The 22,552-nt window shown below is 36.3% G+C and overlaps 1 protein-coding gene across 1 annotated transcript in view; it reads left to right on the plus strand.

Annotated features, from left to right (window-relative positions):
• RTTN (rotatin) overlaps positions 1-22,552 on the plus strand; it is a 150,799-nt gene that overhangs the window by 67,555 nt on the left and 60,692 nt on the right. The window contains exons 28-32 of the mRNA XM_021686411.1: positions 3,308-3,527; positions 10,733-10,861; positions 11,318-11,428; positions 13,386-13,544; positions 14,756-14,827. Of these exons, the coding sequence (XP_021542086.1) occupies positions 3,308-3,527; positions 10,733-10,861; positions 11,318-11,428; positions 13,386-13,544; positions 14,756-14,827 (691 nt within the window). The remainder of the gene's footprint in view (positions 1-3,307; positions 3,528-10,732; positions 10,862-11,317; positions 11,429-13,385; positions 13,545-14,755; positions 14,828-22,552) is intronic.

A 22,552-nucleotide genomic window follows, 5' to 3' on the forward strand; every position in this document is an offset into this window, starting at 1 on the left:
TATTTGTTATCTTCTCTGGAGAAATGTCTATTCAAGTCCTTCACCTATTTTTGCATTGGGTTGTTGTTGTTGTTGGGTCATCTTTACATATTCTGGACATCAATCTTTTATCAAATATGATTTGCAAAATTTTCTTCCATTCTGTGGGTTGTGTTTTAACTCTTTGGATAGTGTCCTTTGATGTACAAAAGTTGTTTTATCTGCAGGTCTTCCTGTACTCAGATCCCAAATCTCTGCTGGAAGGAAAGACCTGATCCCACACACATGACGTTTGAAACAACTAAAGTGTCAAAACAACCCTAATTCAGCTCAACACCTGACTAGATCTCAAAGATCAGCCTCTTAACCAAATCTTGTGACCAAATGGCAAACCATTTCTATGGGAAATTGTTACGTACTTTGCTTTCAGTAGCTCTTATATACAAATATTTGACATACAATCACAAATGGAGAGAATTATAAAGTAGGAAAACGTCTCCTGTAATTAAGAGAAAAAAGTCATTAGAAACAGACTCTCAAATGTCAACTATTAGAGGAACTTTAAAGCTATTATTATAAATAATATTTTCAATATAAATTAGATGAAAAGATGGACAAGATAAGTAAAAATATGTAGAATATCAATAGCAGAGAAATGGAAACTGCAAAAAAGAACTAAATAGTAATTCTGCAACTGAGAAATAGTTTCTAAAGTAAATAATTCATTGCATGGGCTTAGCAGCAGACCAGACACAGTATAAAAGAGGATTAGTAAATTTAGAATACAAGTCAATAAAAATTTCACTAAAAAGGGTCACCTAGGGACCTTCTGAGGTGCTGAGAATGTTTTATATGTTGTTACGCTTGGTGGTTACATGATTATATACATATGTAAACCATCCTGTAGTGTATGTATAAGATTTGTGAATTTTACCTCATGCATTTATGCCTCATCAAAGTACTGAAGACAAGAACAAAGTGAATCCATTGATAGTAGACTCTGGAATGTGTATAGAATCTCTTGGGGAGGGGGCTTATTAAAATATTAAGATCAGTAGCTCAGGAATCTACATATTAAATAAGTGCCATAGGTAGTCCCTTGGGCTAGACTTTGAGAAACAGTGCAATGGACTGTTCTTTGGGTGAATGTTCTCTGGATGTGGAGCGGAACTTGCGTAGGGAGGTTGAGACCATTTGGGTGTGGAGCTTGGGGAAGGTTCACAGGGACCAGGAGAGGGAACTGGTTGGTGGCAACTGTGCCAGGTTGAACTGGGGTTGGTTAGATATTTGCAGAGGCACCATTGCCTTTGATGGTATAGCTTTTCTTTTGGAGTGGTTAAGGTAAAAGGAGCAGAAAATGAGAATGACTTTTATGTTAATTTTAAAAAACAGAAGGGACACAGGGACGCCTGGGTGGCTCAGTTGTTAAGCGTCTGCCTTCGGCTCAGGTCATGATCCCAGGGTCCTGGGATCCAGCCCCGCATCGGGCTCCCTGCTCGGCAGGGAGCCTGCTTCTCCCTCTCCCACTCCCCCTGCTGTGTTCCCTCTCTCACTGTGTCTCTCTCTGTCAAATAAATAAATAAAATCTTTAAAAAAATATATTTTATCATGGGCGCCTGGGTGGCTCAGTCGTTAAGCGTCTGCCTTCGGCTCAGGTCATGATCCCAGGGTCCTGGGATCGAGCCCCGCATCAGGCTCCCTGCTCAGCGAGAAGCCTGCTTCTTCCTCTCCCTCTGACCCTCCCCCAAACTTGCTTGCTCACTCTCTCTCTTAAATAAATAAAATCTTAAAAAAAACCAGGAGAACATTTTTAATACTATTAATTAGATTACAAGTGATCCTTGCACAACACAGGTTTGAACTATGTGGGTCCACTTATACATGGATCTTTTGGGGATAAATACAGTATAGTACTGTATATGTACTTTCTTTTATGGTTTTCTTAATAATATTTTCCTTTCTTGGGGTGCCTGGCTGGCTCAGTCAATAGAGCATGTGCCTTTTGATCTTAGAGTTATGATTTCAGGTCCCATGTTGGGTGTAGAGCTTACTTAAAAAAAAAAAAAAAAACAACTTTCTTTTCTCTAGTTTGCTTTATTGTAAGAAAACAGTATATAATAACATATAACATACAAAATACATGTTAATTGACTTTATGTTATCAGTAAGGCTTCTGGTCAACAGTAGGCTATTTGTTGGATTTTTGGAGAGTCAAAAAGTATATGAGAATTTTTGACTGCACGTGGGGGTCAATGCCCCTTACCTCCACGTTGTTCAAGGTTCAGCTGTACTTTGTTGTTGACTCGTGAGGAATATGAATTTATACAAATAACCTTTAGGCTTTGGTGTAAATTCTGTGTGTTTCTAAAACTTTAAAAACACCTAGATGACAGGTATATAAAAATTATGATCTTTAAATCATACAACTATACACCTATAATACTGTGATGGAATGGGTAAAAATATAGGCAGTAGTTGTCAATTTTGGAGTCTAAAAATCTGTAAAACTGAGAAAATTTCAGATTTCATTTGATGCTTTGTTATACAATGATGTTACTTCTTCCAGCAATTTCATCTTTGTATCCATGCCTACTTATTAGTTTCAGGGATTTTGTTTTCTTTCTTTTTTTTCTCTCTCTTTTTTTAAAGATTTTATTTATTTATTTGACAGAGAGAAAGAGAGAGACAGCGAGAGAGGGAACACAAGCAGGGGGAGTGGGAGAGAGAGAAGCAGGCTTCCCGCAGAGCGGGGAGCCCAATGCAGGGCTCGATCCCAGCACCCTGGGATCATGACCTGAGCCAAAGGCAGACGCTTAATGACTGAGCCACCCAGGCGCCCCAGGGATTTTGTTTTCTAATAAAAAATGTTCTCTTGATTGTTCTGTTTCTGACAGTTGCATTTAAATTATGTCTCAAACTCATTAAAACTTTTTATTTTAGCTTTCTGGGGAAAACAATTTCAGCTAATTAAAAACTCAAGTTTCTAATGATTAAAAGTATAGATTTAATATATGTAAGTTAAAGTCATTTAAAGTACGCATTTAATTTTTCATTCCAACTTTTAAATTTTATTTTTGGGTGCTAATACTAATATCCGTTTATGTATTTTTCAATGGAATTGTTATTGGTCCTTTATATCGTATACCCTAGATGGTATATGAACTGTGTTTTCCTTGAAAAATATTGTTTGAGACTGCCATTTCTCCTGGTTCATACTTTTCTGACGTATTAAGTTGTTAGTAACCCTCTGCCATCAATAAGTTAACCCATTAAGTCCATCACACTTGATCTCTTGTTGATTTTTTTTTTCCTTCCTTTACATACACAGGAAGTGCTTGGAGCTTCTTTACGTTTTCCAAACACAGCTGGCTCTGAAACTGCTCCAGTGCCTGAGAGTCACGGATGCTCCTCACTTCTATGGCCTGCCATCCCTCGAGAGGACCTTACGAGGGATGGCTCATCTCACAGCATCTCCAGGATGGAGCTCACATTCTCCTCTCACAAAGCCACTTGAAATTTGTGTTAAGTACTTGTCAGGTCTCCTTGAAGTAAGTAAAAATAACCAGTGACTATAACAACAATAATAACAACTCCCAAAGAATAGCTATTTACTATTTATTATAGTATTTATTGATTGATTGAATGATCACTCCCTTTGTGACAGGCACAATGTTAAGTGCATTATATGTATCACTATATTTAATGCAGATTATTATTCAGTATTCATATGATTCATCATAATGGTTAAATGTTTTTATGATTTTTATTAACAAATATGTAAGATCACTTTCAGAACACACTAATTTTCAAGAAAAACTAAGGCTTACATTTAAGTCCCCTCATTAGGGTAATTTATTTATTTATTTATTTATTAACTTATGTTATTTATCCTTTTTATTTGTGAAATACAACACATATGTGGAAAATACATAAAACATAAATACATAGTTCAGGCATAACATAGTGAGCCATCCCTAATCTAAAAATAGAACATAGCCAGCACCTTGGGAACGTTTGTGATACCCCTTTTCAATCTCTACTCCTCTCCTGGAAGGTAGTTGTTACTTTGAGTTTTACGGTAATCACTTGTTTACATTTCTTGGTAGTCTTATCACTTAATTATGTGTTCATATTTACAACAATTCCTGATTTTTAAAATTTTGTAAAACAGAGTCATATGGCTGCTTTCTTTAATCATTATGCTTAGAAGAGTTATTCATTCTGCTGCCTATAGGTAGAGTTAGTTTAATTTATTTTTGTCTAGTACTCAGTACACTACAATGTTGAAGGACATTTGGGTTTTCTTATTCTAATTTAGAGCAATTTTGGATCCTGCTTCAGTAAATATTCTTGTCTCTACATGGAAATGAATTTTTGATATTTTACTTTCTAAGTATTGTTGAATATATGGAAATTTACTCAGTTTTTTTATATTAACCATATACCCAGCCATCCTTGTTTCCAAACTCAAAGGAAAGGCCTTTAATTTTTCACCTTTTCATCATGCTGTTTATGGTAGTTTTTTCAATTAAAGAAAAATAAGCTTAAGGAAGTTTCCTTCTAGTTCTACTTTGCTAAGTGTTTTTTTTTTTATTTTAACTCATAGATGTATAGTGCTTTTTCTGTCTCTTTTAAGATAAACATATGATTTTTTTCCTACAACCTATTAAGGTGGTGGATTAGATGGATCCATTTAAAAATGTTAAGCAAGCATCCATTTCTGGGAGAATTTCAACTTAGGTTACGACGTATTCTTCCATTTATTTATTTATTTATTTATTTATTTATTTATTTATTTATTTAATGATGTAGTGTTCCATGATTCGTTGTTTGTGCATAACACCCAGTGCTCCATGCAGAATGTGCCCTCTTTAATACCCATCCCCAGGCTAACCCATCCTCCCGAATATTGCCTCAGATTCACTTCTCCGCACGTCCTGCCTTCCAGAAAGTGGTCGCTTTTCTGTTCAGAGAGTTGTTGCTATTCTTTTCTTCGATCTCCTGTTGAGTTCATAGATGTTCAGAATGGTTTGATCCCTATCCAGCTGAATTCCTGGGACCAGACGAAATCCAGGTCTCCTACTCCTCTGTCATCTTGCTCCACGCCCCCCTTCCTTTTATATATTAAAAGATTTGATTTGTTAATGTTTTTAGAATTCTTCCAATTTTCTTTTTTTTATTATTATTATTATGTTAATCACCATACATTACATCATTAGTTTTTGATGTAGTGTTCCATGATTTATTGTTTGGGTATAACTCCCAGTGCTCCATGCAGAAGGTGCCCTCTTTAATACCCATCACCAGGCTAACCCATCCCCGCTCCCAGAACCCTCAGTTTGTTTTTCAGAGTCCATCGTCTCTTATGGTTCATCTCCCCCTCTGATTTCCCCCCTTCATTCTTCCCCTCCTGCTATCTTCTTCTTTTTTTTTTTAAACATACAATGTATTATTTGTTTCAGAGGTACAGATCTGTGATTCAGCAGTCTTGCACAATTCAGTTCTTCCAATTTTCTTTTTTTTTAAAAGATTTTATTTATTTATTTGAGAGAGAATGAGATAGAGAGCATGAGAGGGGGAAGGGTCAGAGGGAGAAGCAGACTCCCTGCCGAGCAGGGAGCCCGATGCGGGACTCGATCCCGGGACTCCAGGATCATGACCTGAGCCGAAGGCAGTCGCTCAACCAACTGAGCCACCCAGGCGCCCCCAGTTCTTCCAATTTTCTTACGCAGAGAATGGTTTTAGAATTACTGCATGTCTTCTTTCTCATAAAACTTTATTTATTTATTATTTATGAATGAATGAGAGAGAGAGCATGTACGCACCAGAGAGAGAACACAAGCAAGAGGAGTGGCAGGGGCAGAGGGAGAGGGAGAAGCAGACTCTCCGTTGAGTAGGGAGTCCAAAGTGGGGCTTGATCCCAGGATCTTGGGATCATGATTTGAACCCAAGGCAGATGCTTAACCTACTGAGCCACCCAGGTGCCCTCAGATTTTAATATCAAAATTAGCCTACTTTTTATGCATAAATTTTTCTTTTATTTACCTTTTTTGCCCCTTTGGAATAGTTGATTTGAATTGGTGGTATTTCTTTCTTAAATGTTTAGTAGAATTTGATGATGAAGCAATCAGACCTGGAGTTTTCTTTTGGGGAAGATTGTAAATGAATTGAACGAAATGAAATGAATTTAAATCTAGAATTCTGAGATTTTTAACTTTTTGTGTCAGTAAGGTATGTTTTTCTAGAATTTCATCTAATTTTTGAATTCATAGCTCTAAAATTATCCATCAATGCAGCTCATTCTTTACATGTATGTCAGGTTGACAGTGAGGTCTCGTTTCATTCCAGGTATTACTCTTTCCCTCTAGTTTTCTTGATTAGTCTTACTGGTAGGTTTGTATGTTTTATTGTTATCATTCTTTTCAAAGAATGAATTTTGGCTTTGTTGATACTCCCTCTAATGTTTTTCACCATTTTATTAATTTTTGCTTATCCTTATTTCTTTCTCCTTTGGGTTTAATATATGGCTCTTTTTCTGAAAAATTTTTTAATTAAAAAAAATTATTTATTTTAGAGAGGGGGAGGGGCAGATAAAGAGAGAGGGAGAGAGAGTCCCAAGCAAACTCTGTGCTGAGGGCGGAGCCTGATGCAATGCTCAGTCACACAACCCTGAGATCATGACCTGAGGGAAACCAAGAGTTGGTCGCTTAACCAACTGTGCCACCCAGGTACCCCCCCTTTTTTCCGGTATTTTAAGATAGAGTCTTATTTCACTGATTTTTTAAAAAGCTTTTTTTCAAGTATTTTTACCTGTCATTACCTTCTAATAAGCATGGCCTTAACTTTATTTAACACATTATGATATGTCCCATTTTTATCATTTAGGTCAGTATAGTTTCAGTATGATGTAATAAATATAGCAATGATGTAGCTATACCTAGTTCTGTAAGAGAAGAGCTTTACCAGGGTTCCCTCCCAGCCTTGCATTTATGCATGTAGTCCACAGAGGGAAGGCTTAATCATAGCTGATCTAAGTCTTGAAAAAGTTCCTGTGATCTTTCTGGAACATGAGAACATGGGAGGCTTGTGAGGACCTGCTACAAGACTGTTTCTTACTTGCTTTGCTCTCTATAGGGATGTCTGTCATGAACCTATTTCCTATTGCCTCCTGGGTTCTGATGAGTGGGCTTTCTGCCTCAGTTCCCTTGGGCTACAGCTGCAGGCCATGAGCAGCTTAGCTGCAGCGGGGCATGAGCTCCTTCATAACAGAGTACCCTACTATCCACGTAGCTATCATCTGGCCCCTCTATTTCAGTGTCACCCTGTAAGGACTGGGAGCTGGCACCTTTGGCTACTAATGCTTTTGCTGTTTATGTAACTAATAAACTGTCTGAATCTAAAAAATGGCTCATTGTTTCCTTATTGACCAAATCTGTCAGCATTGCTTGTCTTGAAAGTTTCAGTGATATCCCGAGTTTGAATGATAGTCAGAGGTTGGGATCTTTAACTTTTAGGATGTCAGGAAAGTCTCTTAGAGGAGGCAGTGTAGAGATAGATTTTGAAAGATGAATGATCTGATTGATAGTGATGGGCATTCTAGACATGGGATAGTCTGACCAATTTGTATCCATCATTTCCTGTTCCTTTTCCCACCGCACACTCCTACTTGTTGTCCAGCCGTCTACCTACCACCAGATTATCCTTTAAAAACAAGCCTTTCAACCCAAAGCTCTTTTTCAAGTGCATATGGCTCTTTGTAATCTTGCATTTTAAATCTTATATCTCTTTTAATTTATTCCCATGTCTCTGAAGTTTCCGTTTTATTTGGCTCTTTTCACTAAATAAAAAAGTTTATTTGAAAAGTCTATTCATATAATTTCTTCTTTTTCGGGTGGCAGTCTGTACACAAAGTTTAAGATCTCACTTACTCATTTACCTTCCTTAAGGAAGTCTTATCTTCTATACATGCACACTCAGTAAAGAGTGACTGACTGGTCTCTTTGGTTGTGTACCTGCAGCAGTTTGTATGGGCCACTATTATGGTGCTTAAGACATTGTATTTCTATTTTGTTTTATGTGTTTATCTGTTAGACTGTAAGCTTGTGAGAATCATCACTGGATCATTTCCACTTTCCCATAGTTCCCCTTTATCCTAACATAGTGATTTGTACATATTGGAGAAATAGTAATTTAATTTATATGTATCTTATGTGTGATTTTTAGAGTACAGTTTGAATTAATATTGAAAATGTGATATAAATGAATGTAAGTGATGATGTGTGTTTAATTTTTGTGCTTTTATTATTAAATCATGCTTTAGGTGATGTATATTCAGCTGTAAACCATGTTTCAGATGATGTTACCTAGAATTTTTCCCAAAAGTACATCTTATTTTGTTAAAAAGTTTTCAAAATCCTAAATACTATTAGGTGTACTATAAAATTTAATATGAATTTTAGTGTAGCCATTTTAATCAAATAAATTTTTTTCTTGGATAATTATAAATACTGAAAAAGTACACACTGACAGTATATTAATTAGTCCCAAACTTCAACATGTCCAGAAATGTATGCATTTTTTAGAATAGTTATGTTAGCTTAGAGGTCTTACCATAATATTTTTTAAAAAAGTCAGATCCTCTAATGCATTTAAAATATAATTCAGTATAAAGTACCTAATTTACAGCATTATGTCTAATGTGATTTGTATATACTCCATTTATAAACCTTTTAGAACCCATCTCCTCTGTGAAGTGACTTTTATCTGTTTCAGATCAGGGATATGTGTAGGTCTGCTACAACAGTGACTAAAGAAGCTAGTGCTAACATTGTTTATATTTGGAAACTATCCGGAGTGCTTGTATTTTTAAAACTGTGTAAGAGGAGAGATTTCAGATCACACCTCATGTTTCAAATACCAGATATTAAAATGAGCTTTCTCGGTGTTGGAGAACAAAAGGGCTTCTTAGTTCTGTGAGAAGTCGAGGCAAAAAGGCAGTAATGTCATTCTAAGTTCACTTGTCTTTGAGGTGATAAAAATCAACACAATGTATTAGCTAAGGAATAGATTAAGACGTACAATCCCTGTTTTATAATGTTCCACTGATTAACAAATCTTGATTTGGTATAAACACATTTCACGCTTTATACAGTGTCTTGGAAAGAAAATCTTTTTGTCTTCACATTAAGTGACAGGAAAATAATACGAAGATGTCTGTCACTTTTGTTAGACACTGTGGCAGAGTCCCATTAAATCTTACTTGGGACCTTTTGCATAATTACATAATTAGTAAACATTTAGATTTATTTATTTTACTACTGGTTAAGTGTATTTTTTTAAAGAATGAAGTAAGGCTTATGTGAATACACATTGAAACAAAGTCATTGTTGGTCCAGAGGACTTGCTGTATAGTTTCTCATTAAAGCTGATTCCTTTTCAGAAGGGAGCCGTGTTTCTAATATAGGTATTTTGTTTTTGCCCAGTGAAATTTGAATGGGAATATTTGCTTTTTGTGGTTGAGAAATGAGGCTTTTAAACTAAGCATGATACATTATGACAGGTGAATAAACTGTGATAATTAAATCCTTAAAATCAGACATACAGAATATAATTCCATGGATCTGACAAAAAGGTCTGATTGAAAGGAGATAGTATTGAAATTCTTGGCTTGTCCTTTATCAGCTAGGCATGAAATCACAATGTAGTTATCTCCAGTGACTTAGAGTAGAATAATAAGGACTTGGTCGTTCTGGTATCTTATTTCTAAGATAGTCCCTTAAAGTTTTAAGCTTTTAATTATGAAAAATTTCAAATATACACTTGAGGAAGGAGTAGTAGAGCAGAGCCCATCACTTAGAGTTTTTAACTCCTGGACAGTCTCGTTTTATTTTTCAGACATAATATACACTTATTTGGTTTATGAAAATTCTGACGTAGCTCACAGATCCCAAATCATCTTCAAATAAATTGCTTTTGTTAAATAAGCTTTGCCAAACATTTATGATTTATGGTCTTTTTAAAATCATCTGCTGTATGAACTGAAAAAAATCCAAACTAGAAAGTAGTCTCTATTTTAAGACAAAATGACTTACTTCAAAGGATGCTGTGATGAATAAAAGCATTCAGAGGCCTTGGATGAATGAACTGAAATACTTTTTATTGTATTGGTCAGATAACAAGTTTTTAAAATTTTTTAAAAATTATTTTTTTTAGAGAGCCCATGATTTGGGGAGGAGGGGCAGAGGGAAAGAGAATCTTAAGCAGCCTCCACGCACAGTGCAGAGCCTGATGCTGGGCTCGATCTCACTACCCTAAGACAATAACCTGAGCAGAAATCAAGAGTTGGTCACTTAACCGATTGAGCCACCCAGGCACCCCAATAGAGTTTTATATAAGTAGCAATTTCTAAGTATAGTTTTCAATAAGATATTTATAAGCTCTTTTACTTAAAGGATACTATAACATTTAAAAAATGTATGAGCATATTCTACATCACAAAAGTCTCCTAGGAGGATACTACATACCTTTGTACAAGTTCCAAAGAGAGAAAATTTTAAGCTAACAATATTTAATTGTGGTAGCAACCTAAAATATACCATCTTAACCATTTTGAAATGTGTAAACTATAAGAATGTTACATATACTTTATGTGGTTAGGATTCAAATCAGACAAGTTAGTAGAAAGTTAAATGTTTATTTTTATATACCACTCAGAGTAAAGCCACCATGATATTGTTTATCCTTGTTTTCTCAGGTCATTACTTCTTTTTATGTGGAGCGTGGAGGAAATGCTATGTCCTTTATGGGAAAAGGCGTCACAAAGAGCACAGTTCTTTGCTTGCTTCACTTATCCCACGAGATGATGATCCAGGCCCAGAGCTCGGTGAGAGCATTAAAAGCTGCTGTCTTCTGAACGCATGCTAGACAAGGAATGTGCTGTGTCTCACACATTTCAGGCCTATATGAAAATGTTTCTTTTGACTTTTCTTCTTAGACAAAAATGATTTTTTGACTGAGATGTTTCTTAGAAGTTGTATATTACACAAATCTGAATTTTATTTGAAATTTGATTGAAATGTGCATGCTGTAGAGAACTACATTTTGTCTAAATCATGCAGGGAATAGTTCTGAAGAAAAATTATTTTGTTTAACTTTCTAAGAAGAAGCTGAGATTTTCTTTTTTTTTTTTTTGCCTTGTTTTGGTTAAATACCGAATGAAAGCCAAGTCTTAAGTACATTTTAACTTTGTTTTGATTTTTAAAAAATCAGTTATTTAACCTTCCTCTGTTTTATTCTTAGAAGCTTACCTAATGTGTCTCTTCCCTTTTTTTCATTCTAGGAGTGGATGTCACTTTGGTTCTTGCCTTTGGGTACTCACAGTGAAGAGCATGCTCGTACTCAACAAGGATTGGCTTGGTTGATTCCATTATGGGTTGATCGAGACCCAGAGGTCAGTGTGAGGGAAAGTTGAGTCCATTATGTGGGATTAAAAACAAATGAAACAAAATCTGTATGCATATATGTGAATTCATATTTTCCACACTGAGATTATTTTAGTGACTTACACCTTAAGCTGTTTACTCCCTGTCTTAGTTTGGGCTGCCATAACACATAACATAGGTGACTTGAAACACAGAAATTTATTTTCTCATAGTTCTGGAGGCTGGAAATCTGAGATTAAGGTGTCAACATGGTTGACATGGTGAGGGCTCTCCTTTCTGGCTTTCAGACAGCTGCCTTCTTACTCTGCACTCAGTGACCTTTCCTTTCTTCCTCCTCTTTTAAGGCCACCAATCCCATCAGATTAGGACCCTACCCTTAAGACCTCATTTAACCTTAATTACCTTCTAAAAGCTCTGTCGTCAAATTTAGGTACATTGGGGGTTAGGGCTTCAACATACCAATTTAGAGGGGATACAGTTCAGTTCATAGCAGACCCTTTTCAGTCAAACTCATTAAAGTACAGACTAAAAAATAGAAAAAAAGAAAGGATCATAGAATCTTTCACTTTTAGAAAGAAGAGTGAAAAATTAATGGAAAAACCTAGCCATTTTCAATGAGTTTAGAAGGAGAGCTGCGAAATGACATTAGTGTGTCATTTAATTCAATAATACCATTGCAGTGCAAAATTTTATATTAATAAAATTTCCAGTTTTGGCCATTTGTCCACTTACCTCTTTTCTTTTTTTTTTTTTTTTTAAGATTTTATTTATTTATTTGAGAGAGAGAGAATGAGAGAGAGCACATGAGAGTGGGGAGGGTCAGAGGGAGAAGCAGACTCCCTGCCGAGCAGGGAGCCCGATGCGGGACTCGATCCTGGGACTCCAGGATCATGACCTGAGCCGAAGGCAGTCGCTTAACCAACTGAGCCACCCAGGCGCCCCCACTTACCTCTTTTCTTAAAAACCACTTTATTGAGGTATGATTGACATACAAAAAGCTGTACATATTTAATGTGTACAGGTTCAGGAATTTGGAGATAAGTGTACACCCCTGAAATCATTACCACAATCAGTGTTGTAAACATATCCTTCACATACAAAAGTTTCCTCCTGTCCTCTATATTGTTTATTTTTGTGATTAGAATACTGAACATAAGATTCATCCTCTTAGCAAATTTTTAAGTATATAATACAGTACTGTTAACTGTGGGCACCATCCATTAAATTCAAGCAAGCAATGATTATATTCTATTCCACTAAAAACCTTGATTTTTAGAAACACTATTTGATCTGAACCTAGAGGTTCCATTCTTTGTACACATTGAACTTGGACTTGTTGCTTGACTATGTTATGACTACATTATTTTTTGTTACCCTGTAGCTATCAGTGAAACTTTTAGAATCAGAATTCAGAAATGAACCAAAATGCATAGCTTGAGCAGCAGTGGGACTATGGTAAACGTATTATACCTCATCAATCTTACTTGAAACATTCTTCTTTTACAGTAATTTTGGAGAAAATACTAAATGCTTTATAAAAAGATAGTTATTTCTTTTTGAAAAGAAGTTTCAAAAAAGTTAAGTCAGTTGGAAGAAACACTAATAACTTAAGGATGGTAGAACAAAATAATAGATAAGCTCTTTAAAAATGAGGAATAAACAGGAATCATGTTCATAAAAGATATGTAAGCACCCGATGCTTTCTCTAGAAAGAGTTTTGTGAGTTATAATTTTTATTCTTATTTATACCTGGTTTTAATTTTCTGTGACATTTGCTTGTTTGAATTGTGGAATAGGATTTTTATTCATATATAAATTTATAGGGCACTATTTTCTGTAAGTGCCTTTTATAATTTAGGATCATCAGTGTCATAAAAGTATGATCTCTTATGTACCAGAAAAATTAAGAATCCATGTTAGGGAATTGGATTCTTTGATTTGACAACTTTTCTTTAATCTGAACAGGTGAGGTTTACTTCGCTGGGATTAGGATCAGCACTGACCACCCTTGAAACTGGTTGTATGGCATTGTCAAACAGTTGTCAAAACATTTCTGGTGGGCTCTGGGGAACGGTGGTGAACATTCTTCTGGACCAGTCGGAATGTAGTATGGTGCGCCGGGAGGTACGGCTGTCCCTTTAGCACCTCTTCCCCTTTCAACCGTAGAAATTCGTTGTGATGGTCTTTAAAAATCATACTCTCTTTTCAGCACTGTGGACTGATCACCCACCGTGATCTTTTCTGCCTGCAAAAACACCCAAATAAAATGATATCAGAGAATAAAAAAGATACTAATTCACAGTAAATACTGGAGTCCTTTATTTTGACAAAATCAAAGCTGAATTTGCTATATTTTATACAAACTCTTCTATATAATTACACATGGAAAGGTAGTTCACAGAAAAAAATTACTTTTCTGTTACCTCAGTGTATATGAGTAATATCCATAAAGCTTTACTTGGGATGAGTGGCTGTCAGAATACTCTGTAGTAGTTACCCTGTGACCTAAGAGGAAAAATAAACCCTACTTTAAATCTTTCTAAATAATTTGTGGTTTTCTTTCATTGCTGCTTTTCCTGAAATGATGATTGATGCAAATATTTTTAAAAACAGTAATGAAATAGTGATTAGAGGCTTATGGAGGAAACAGCAGCTCCAGGGCCCACCATTTGCCAGTATTCGGTTCCAAAATCCAAATGCTGTAATTTTCTTGTTATTTGTTTTTTAATAGTAATGCTTAAACTTGTAGCTTCCTCTTGATTTACCAATTTTTAAAGATATCTACTGACTTAAGATGGTTGAAAATTTCACTCTCTTGGATCCCCTCCGTTACCCCTGTTATTCACCCTCATATAGTCATCTTCACTATATAGATGACCAGTGTTCACACTACTAAGATTATTTAATTTGACCATCTTCAGGACGTGGAAGGTAAAGTTGGACATTTGTGGTTTGTATTTTTAGTTAGGACTTTTTTATTGAGAGGAGCTTGTATGAGGGAGAGAAAGAGAAGGGTGTGTGTGTGTGTGTATAATAATAGAAACATGAAAGTGTATTTCTTAACTGCTACCAGAACAGTTCATATTTTATATTTTATAGATCATTTTTTTTGAAAAATAAAATTCTGAAATGGGGAAAAGTCTATTTCCTGATGAAATAATTTCACCCACTGTTAGGTCATCATATAACAAGCAATGAGCTCTCATATTGATGTCTCAGCATGTGCAGTTGCCCAGTGATATTTTTTTTATTATTAAATTTCAATATTTTGGTTATTTCAGAGATGACAACAAGGTGGCAGTATTGACATTTTCTTTTTCTTTTTTTTTTTTAAGGCTGCATTTATTCTTCAGAATCTCCTTGTAATTCCAATGCCTTCAGTAATTATAAAGGATTATACCTGGCAGGTGGGTGACTTTAAACAGTTATCAAGCTATTAGATATTTGAGATTAATTGATAAAGTTTCAGCATGTATATATATATATATATATCTCTGTCATTACTGTTGAAACTATGGCAACAATATCTCTTAAAAGAGAACGTAGAAATTTTCTTATACTTGATCAGAGTTACAAATTTTTCTCTGTAATGTTAAAGATAATTTTGAGCAGAAATAATAGCTAACATGGTGTTTACCATGTACAGAAATAATAATAGCTAATACAGTGTTTATTATGCACTCTTTTAGGAGCCTAACAATATTTAACTTAATAATTAACTTGTGTAATTGTTTGAATTCTGAACCACTAATTATTTTCATTTTGTAGATTAAAGAAATTTAGCGCAGAAGGTTTAAATAGTTTGCCCTGATTCACACCTTTGCTTTGAGTCTAGCTAGTCTCTCTTACCCACTCATTATACTGCCTCTCTAATTTAATAATAATACATAAATTTGTTTATGGTTAAGAATGCATTAATGTTAATGTATTTTTTCCTTTTCTGGATTAGCGCAGTTAAGGTCATAAGTTATCTAAATATTTGGTTTTTACTGGATTAATTTTTTGTTCTGAAAATCAAGTCTGGTAGTACCTAACTTTTTTATAGCCTGCTGCTTTTTAGATGATTTGGAGAATAGAAAAGTGCTGTCATTGGGGAGATAAGATATGCTCTTTCTCTGTGTGTGTTTACTAATCATACTGTTGCATCTCACTCTCCAGGATCCTAGACAAATCCAAGGTTTCTTTTAAATTTTCCATTAGAATGTATCTTTGGAGGAATTGCTAGATCCACTTGCACCTGCAGTGAGGGCAGCTTTTCAGGCAGTGACCTGAAGCATGGGTCCAGGTCAAGGCCCAGATCTCATTTAACTCTTGGAAGGCTCAGTTTTCCACACCTGACACATCCAGCTTAACTCTGCTAGTTATGGAAAATCCTAGGCCACTTTTCTACTTGTTCCTCTAATTTGTGTCACATTTTCTTCTGATAATGGTTGCTTATTCGTAGTCTGCATTGTAATAAAACCATAGGAGACAAAACTGGAAGGAATACACAGGATTAATATTTATGTTAATGGTGTAGTAGTTTTGATGCTTCTTATACAATAACTAGATTTTAAAATGTGTTGTTTTTGGCTCAAATACTCAAATCATCTCTAGTCCCATTGTTAAACTAGTGACACTTGTGTTTTATATGCTTGGTAATGTAATGCCGATGAATTTTTTATTGTTGAAATAAATATATAAAAGCAAGAGTAATACTACTTCTGGGCTCTATTAAAGCTCTTGTGACATTTTGTTATAATATAGAAGCATGCATAGATGTTCATGTTTTTCTCTTACAAGTTAAATAGTATACAGTTCCTTTTTGTTGCTAGTGACATGCTTACTGCAGCTTTTGGTTTTATTATTCTCCACTTCTTCGCCATAGAATTAATTTTCTACTAAAAAGTTGAAAATAGTCCTTTTTTTTTTTTTTAAAGATTTTATTTATTTGACAGGGAGACAGAGAGAGAGAGGGATCACAAGCAGGGAGAGCAGCAGACAGAGGGAGAGGGAGAAGCAGGCTCTCCGCTGAGCAGAGAACCTGATGCGGGGCTTGATTCCAGGACCCCAGGATCATGACCTGAGCCGAAGGCAGACACTTAACCGACTGAGCCACCCAGACGCCTGAAAATAGTGCTTTAAATGAGCTTTTGGAGTCTTTTGCCTTGCTTATTATGGCCAGAATCAAAATTTTTGAGAGCTGCTCTAATTCAAAATAGTATTTGATGATGAAACTTTTGCTAGTCTTAAGCAAAATTAGAAAAATAAGCTTGTTTTTTTGTGTTTTTAATAAGCTCCGATTTTCTTCCTCTCTTTTTTTTTTGATCTGATTTTTTTTGGTCATTATTTTTGGTTTTTAAGTGTCCTTAGCACTATGAAGAGTTGGTAGCCACGTATTTGTTCCCCCGTTTTTTTGTTTTTAATATTTTATTTATTTATTTGACAGAGAGATAGAGAGCACAAGTAGGCAGAGAGGCAGGCAGAGGGAGAGGGAGCAGCAGACTCTCCACTGAGCAGGGAGCCTGATGTGGGGCTCAATCCCAGGACCCTGGGATCGAGCCCCGCATCAGGCTCCCTGCTCCGCAGGAAACCTGCTTCTCTCTCTCCCACTGCCCCTGCTTGTGTTCCCTCTCTTGCTGTGTCTCTCTCTGTCAAATAGATAAATAAAAAATCTTAAAAAAAAAAAAAGTTTAGTGGTACTTTAAATCCCAAAGTGAAAACAGCTGTTCCAAGAAGGGAGCAAAATAGTCTTCAAATACTTCAGTGGACTTTTATAATCTCCAAGAGGTTGTGACCTTTGCCATTCTATTACATCTAGAAAGAAGGTGCTACAAATCCAGTATTCTAAAACTTAAAACTGTCTTTGGTAGAATGATGAATAATAATCTTATTCAAAAAAATGTTATATTCACTTGTCTTTATGTATATTTCACAGTATTTTGAGGATAGAGCAGGAAGCAGCACCAGTATCTAGAAGCATTGTAAATATGTTAATTTGATTGAGGTAGATATTTCATTAATTATGTTTTACAAAGAGAATTGCTTTTACTGCTTTCCACTTCATTTTGATGCCTGAAGTCTAAGTTGATACGCTCTATACTATTGCTCCGCTGGGCATTCTGCAGTGTTCTTTTTGTGATTACTGCCCCTTTCCAAATTCTTTTCCTACACACCCAGAATAAATTCCTATTTCATGTCACTTCTGGAATTGTTGTACTTCTGAGTGGTAATAATTCGCATATATAAATTATGTGACTGGTTGGTTTTCCTTTTATTGCTGACTGCTAGAAAGTTTAGAGCCTTCCTATCAAATGTGGCTTATCTGGTATATTGTTTTTTGGCTTTATTCCTGGTTCTGATATTTTCATACCTTTCTTTTTCTTTCTTTCATTCCTGCTATACTTTCACTATCATGTTATAATTTACCTTTCCTTGTAATAGGCCTTAAATCTTTTCTGGAACAAGGTGAGGCATAAATCACTTAAAACATTTTAATTTTAAAAGTATTTATTAAAACATACTCTCAGTAAACCATATAATCCATTTTAATTTTCTTTAATCAGACACAGCATTTAATATATATATCAATAATTTAGGTTCTTTTTCATGTACTAACTTTATTGCCTTACTTTGTTTCTCTTTTTTTTTTAAGATTTTATTTATTTGAGAGAGAGAGAGTGAGAGAGAGGGAAAGCACAGAGGGAGAGGGAGAGGTAGAAGCAGACTCCCAGCCGAGTAGAGAGCCCGATGTGGGGCTCGATCCAGGACCCTGAAATCATGACCTGAGCCATAGGCAGACGCTTAATCACCTGAGCCATCCAGGTGCCCCTGCCTTGCCTTACTTCTTACCAATTAACTTAATCTGTCTGTGTAGAATGTATGTGACCATATTTTTCATATATTTCTTAAATGTTTCTCTCAGCCCCCATCCCAGACATGATAGTGCTTCATTAGTCTTTGCTAGTGCATAATGATATTTCTAAGTAAATAAAGTTAAAAATCAGGTCTTAAGTTTTGTAGGATGGTTCCCCACTTATTGGTGCATGGATACAGAAGTGTGGTGGAGTGGGCAGTCCCCAGGAGCAGGGGAAGAGAAGGAGCCTGACTTCAGTGCAGTTTCCCTCAGCACCCAACACCTTAGGGGCCTGAAACGCTGGCTCCTACTGCAATGAGAACTGAGTTTTTGGTTTATCAGTCCTGGTGTGCATCAAAGTACTGTTTTTTGCTTTTCTAAAGATTTATTTATTTGAGCGAGAGAGAGCACACGTGCACACGAGTGGGGGTTGGGGCAGAGGGAGAGGAAGAGAGAGAAAGAATCCTCAAGCAGACTCCCCGCTGAGCATGGAGCTGGACACCAGTCTCTATCCCAGGATCCTGTGATCGTGATCTGAGCTGAAATCAAGAGCTGGCCGCTCAACCAACTGGGCCACGCAGGCGCCCCTCAAGGCACTGTTTTTTAAGAGTGATGCTATAAATACTGGTCTTCCCTTCTTGAAGGCTACAGCCTTCTCAGGCAGAGAAAACAGAATCATTGTCCATGGGGCTCTAAACTCTCATGCTCCCAGCTCTCCAGTCTCTTGTAAACCGGTTCTCTACAGTCTGACTTGGATTTAGTACTCTTGTATGTGGAAGGTTCTGTTGCCTGGTTTAGTTTGAGAACCATTGTCACAAATCCATATCCCTGCAACTTTAATAACCAGAATGGGATTTTAGAGTTGATTATAACAAATTTATTAGCTAGATAGGGATAATCTATGTAGTTTGTTTGAGTTCATTTCTGTAAACATTTGTTGAGTACCTAAATTTTGGGGCCTCACAGGTAATCAGATTTAATTCTCTGGGGCTTATGGCCTGTGGGAGAAGACAAACATGTACCCAGGGAACATTGCTATAATATTTTATGTAGAATCATGTTAGCTTATGCATAATTTTTATAATATTAAAGTTGTTCTTTCCACTTCAAAATGTTATCACACATTTAAATGGAAAGGTAATTTCATGCACTTAAATATAGTGACTTGTCAGTTTGTGGTGTAAGTACACTTGTTTATGCTTTAGTTCCTTTCCACATTTGTTAGAGGACTTTGACTTGTCTATATATATTTTATTTTAACTTTATTTTGAAAAAAAATAATCTTATGTAAAAGTTGCAGAAACAGTACAATTTTTATATACCTTCCCAAATGTTAAAATTATACCAAGTTTGCTTTAGCTCTGTCTGGTAGTATCTTTTCTCTGAACTGTTCAGAGTTGCAGGCATAATGCTTCTTTTTCCCCTAAACACTTAAGTGTGAATTTCCTAAAAATGAGGACATTCTCATATAAAATCGTTATAATAATTATTAAAATTAGGTAATTATTCAAAATTTTCCAGTTGTCCCACTATTTTCCTTCATAGGAAAGAAAAAACACCACCCCAGTCAAGATCTAGGATCAGAAATACATGTTACAGATGGTTGTCATATCTATTTCATTTCTTTCATCTAAAATAGTTCCTGAATCTTTAACATTTATGACCTTAGCATTTTTGAAGAGTACAGGCTATTTAGTTTTTGTAATATTCTTTAATTAGGTTTATCTGTTCTCATGATTAGATTCAGGTTATACATTTTTTGACCGAAAAGCGTAGAAGTGATGTGTTCTTGTTAGTACGTTGTATCAGGAGACAAGATCATCTCTTTGTCCCATTACTGGGGATACTGACTTTGCTTACTTGGTTAAGGCAGAATTTACTTGTTTCCTTCGTGTGGAGTTAGTTTTTCCTTTTGCAGGGAGACACTCTGAAACTGTATCCATATCTACTTCTCATCAACTTTCTTCTGCTAGTTTTAACTTCCATTTGTGATTCTTGTCTGAAGCAATTTATTACAGAATGGATGCCAAGTGGTGGCTTTCTAATTCTGTCATTCTTTCTACATTTATTACATTTTACTGTAAGAAAGAGCTTTCATTTCTTCCCTCTTTATTTATTTACTTTTTATTTATTTACACCAGTGTAGACTCAAAGATTCTTTGTCTTACGAGTTATAGCCCGTTTCTATCCTTATTTATTTAGATATTCAAATTGTTCTGGATTTGACTAGGTGAAGCCCCTTCATGAAGAATCTTTTGTCCCTTGGGGTGCCTGGGTGGCTCAGTCGTTAGGCGTCTGCCTTTGGCTCGGGTCATGATCCCAGGGTCCTGAGATCGAGCCCTGCATTGCTCCGCGGGAAGCCTGCTTCTCCTTCTCCCACTCCCCCTGCTTGTGTTCCCTCTCTCACTGTCAAATAAATAAAAAAATCTTCTGTCCCTTTAATGTGTTTTCTTCAGTCTTTGAGCACTTCCCTATTTTCTGGTATAGCAAGATGTTCCAGAATTTCCAGCCCCAGCCTGGAATCAGATATTTGCTCAGAGAGCCCTGATTTCTTTTAATGGAGAATTGTATTTAGAAATGAGATCTGGGTTCTAAATATGTTCATTGTTCCTGGGCAGGGGGAAGGAGTCATTGCTTCCATGTACTCATAGTGGACACAGCTGAAAACCTGCGTATGTGTTTGTGTGTTTTAGATAGATAGTCGACTCATTTATAGTTACAGTATATATCATTTCCATATTTAATGTGATAATTACCAGTACATATTTTTCATATGATGTTCATCCTGAATCATTGTAAGTGTTGATTTCGCAAAACAATAAATACTTGGTGTCAGAGAAGCAGTATCATTTTATCTATATTCATAGTTTCTATGTAGTTAGGGATTTCTTATGTAACTAGCGTCATTTTTTCCAATCTCTGGATTATATTAGACCAGTTTTTTCTACTTGTTATATATCAAAATAATTCCTTTTTTTTTTGTTAAAGATTTTATTTATTTATTTGAGAGAGAGAGAATGAGAGAGAGAGCACATGAAAGGGGGGAGGGTCAGAGGGAGAAGCAGACTCCCTGCCAAGCAGGGAGTGGATGTGGGACTCGATCCAAGGACTCCAGGATCATGACCTGAGCCGAAGGCAGTTGCTTAACCAACCGAGCCACCCAGGCACCCTTAAAATAATTCTTTTTTCATCTTGAAAATATTCTCTAATCTTTTTTTTTTTTTTTTAAGATTTTAAGTAATATATACGCCCAGTGTGGGGCTTGAACCCACAACCCTGAGGTTAAGAGTCGTGTGCTCGGGTACCTGGGTGGCTCAGTCGTTAAGCGGCTGCCTTCAGCTCAGGTCATGATCCCAGGGTCCTGGGATCGAGTCCCGCATCGGGCTCCCTGGTCAGCGGAGAGCCTGCTTATCCCTCTCCCTCTGCCTGCCTCTCTGCCTACTTGTGCTCTCTATCTCTGTCAAATAAATAAATAAAATCTTAAAAACAAAACAAAACAAAAGTCGTGTGCTCACCCACTAAGCCAGCCAGGTGCCCCTATTCTCTGCTCTTTTTAAATGTAATTTTTATTTTGCTTCTAGTTCCTTTTGAACCACAGCTAAATGGGTATATAGTACTGGGACACCAGGAGTAAAATATATGTTTTTAAATTAATATTATAGCTTATTGCATCCTTGAGAACAATATTTTCAAATTAATTGGAGTGTTTTATGACATAATTTGCTGTTTTCTTTGCAAACTTACTTATAATGGTACTTGGTAATTTGAAGAGTTTTCTTTCTTTGCATACTGTCCTTCTCAGCTCTCCTTGGCAGTTTTGCAGATGATCTGGCAGCCCCAGCACCCACCTGAGGGCAAGTTTGGTAAGGATATAGACATCCTGAGACAGAGCAATTAGACCATGCTGATTTCCCCACTATGCCAGAAGACAGCCCCATCAATTACTGATGGATCTGTGGAGCGAAGCCTTGTGTATGCATGAAAAGCTTCATTGTTCTGGACCTTGTACCATTAGTCATCTGTGGAAAGCCTGAGTCAGACCATCTTTTGTGCATATGCTGGGCTTGGCTCTACTGCCTTGAGTAAAGGTCTGTTGCTAACATGCCGTTGCCGCTAGAAAGCTTTGGCACGTGGAGAATGGGGATTCCGGCTTCATGCTTAAGTAAAATAAATCGAATAAAAAAAAATCATGGGGGGCGCCTGGGTGGCTCAGTTGTTAAGCATCTGCCTTCGGCTCAGGTCATGATCCCAGGGTCCTGGGATCGAGCCCCGCATCGGGCTCCCTGCTCAGCGGGGA

Source organism: Neomonachus schauinslandi, chromosome 14, assembly GCF_002201575.2.
Source record: "Neomonachus schauinslandi chromosome 14, ASM220157v2, whole genome shotgun sequence".
NCBI classification, from domain to species: Eukaryota; Metazoa; Chordata; class Mammalia; order Carnivora; family Phocidae; genus Neomonachus; species Neomonachus schauinslandi.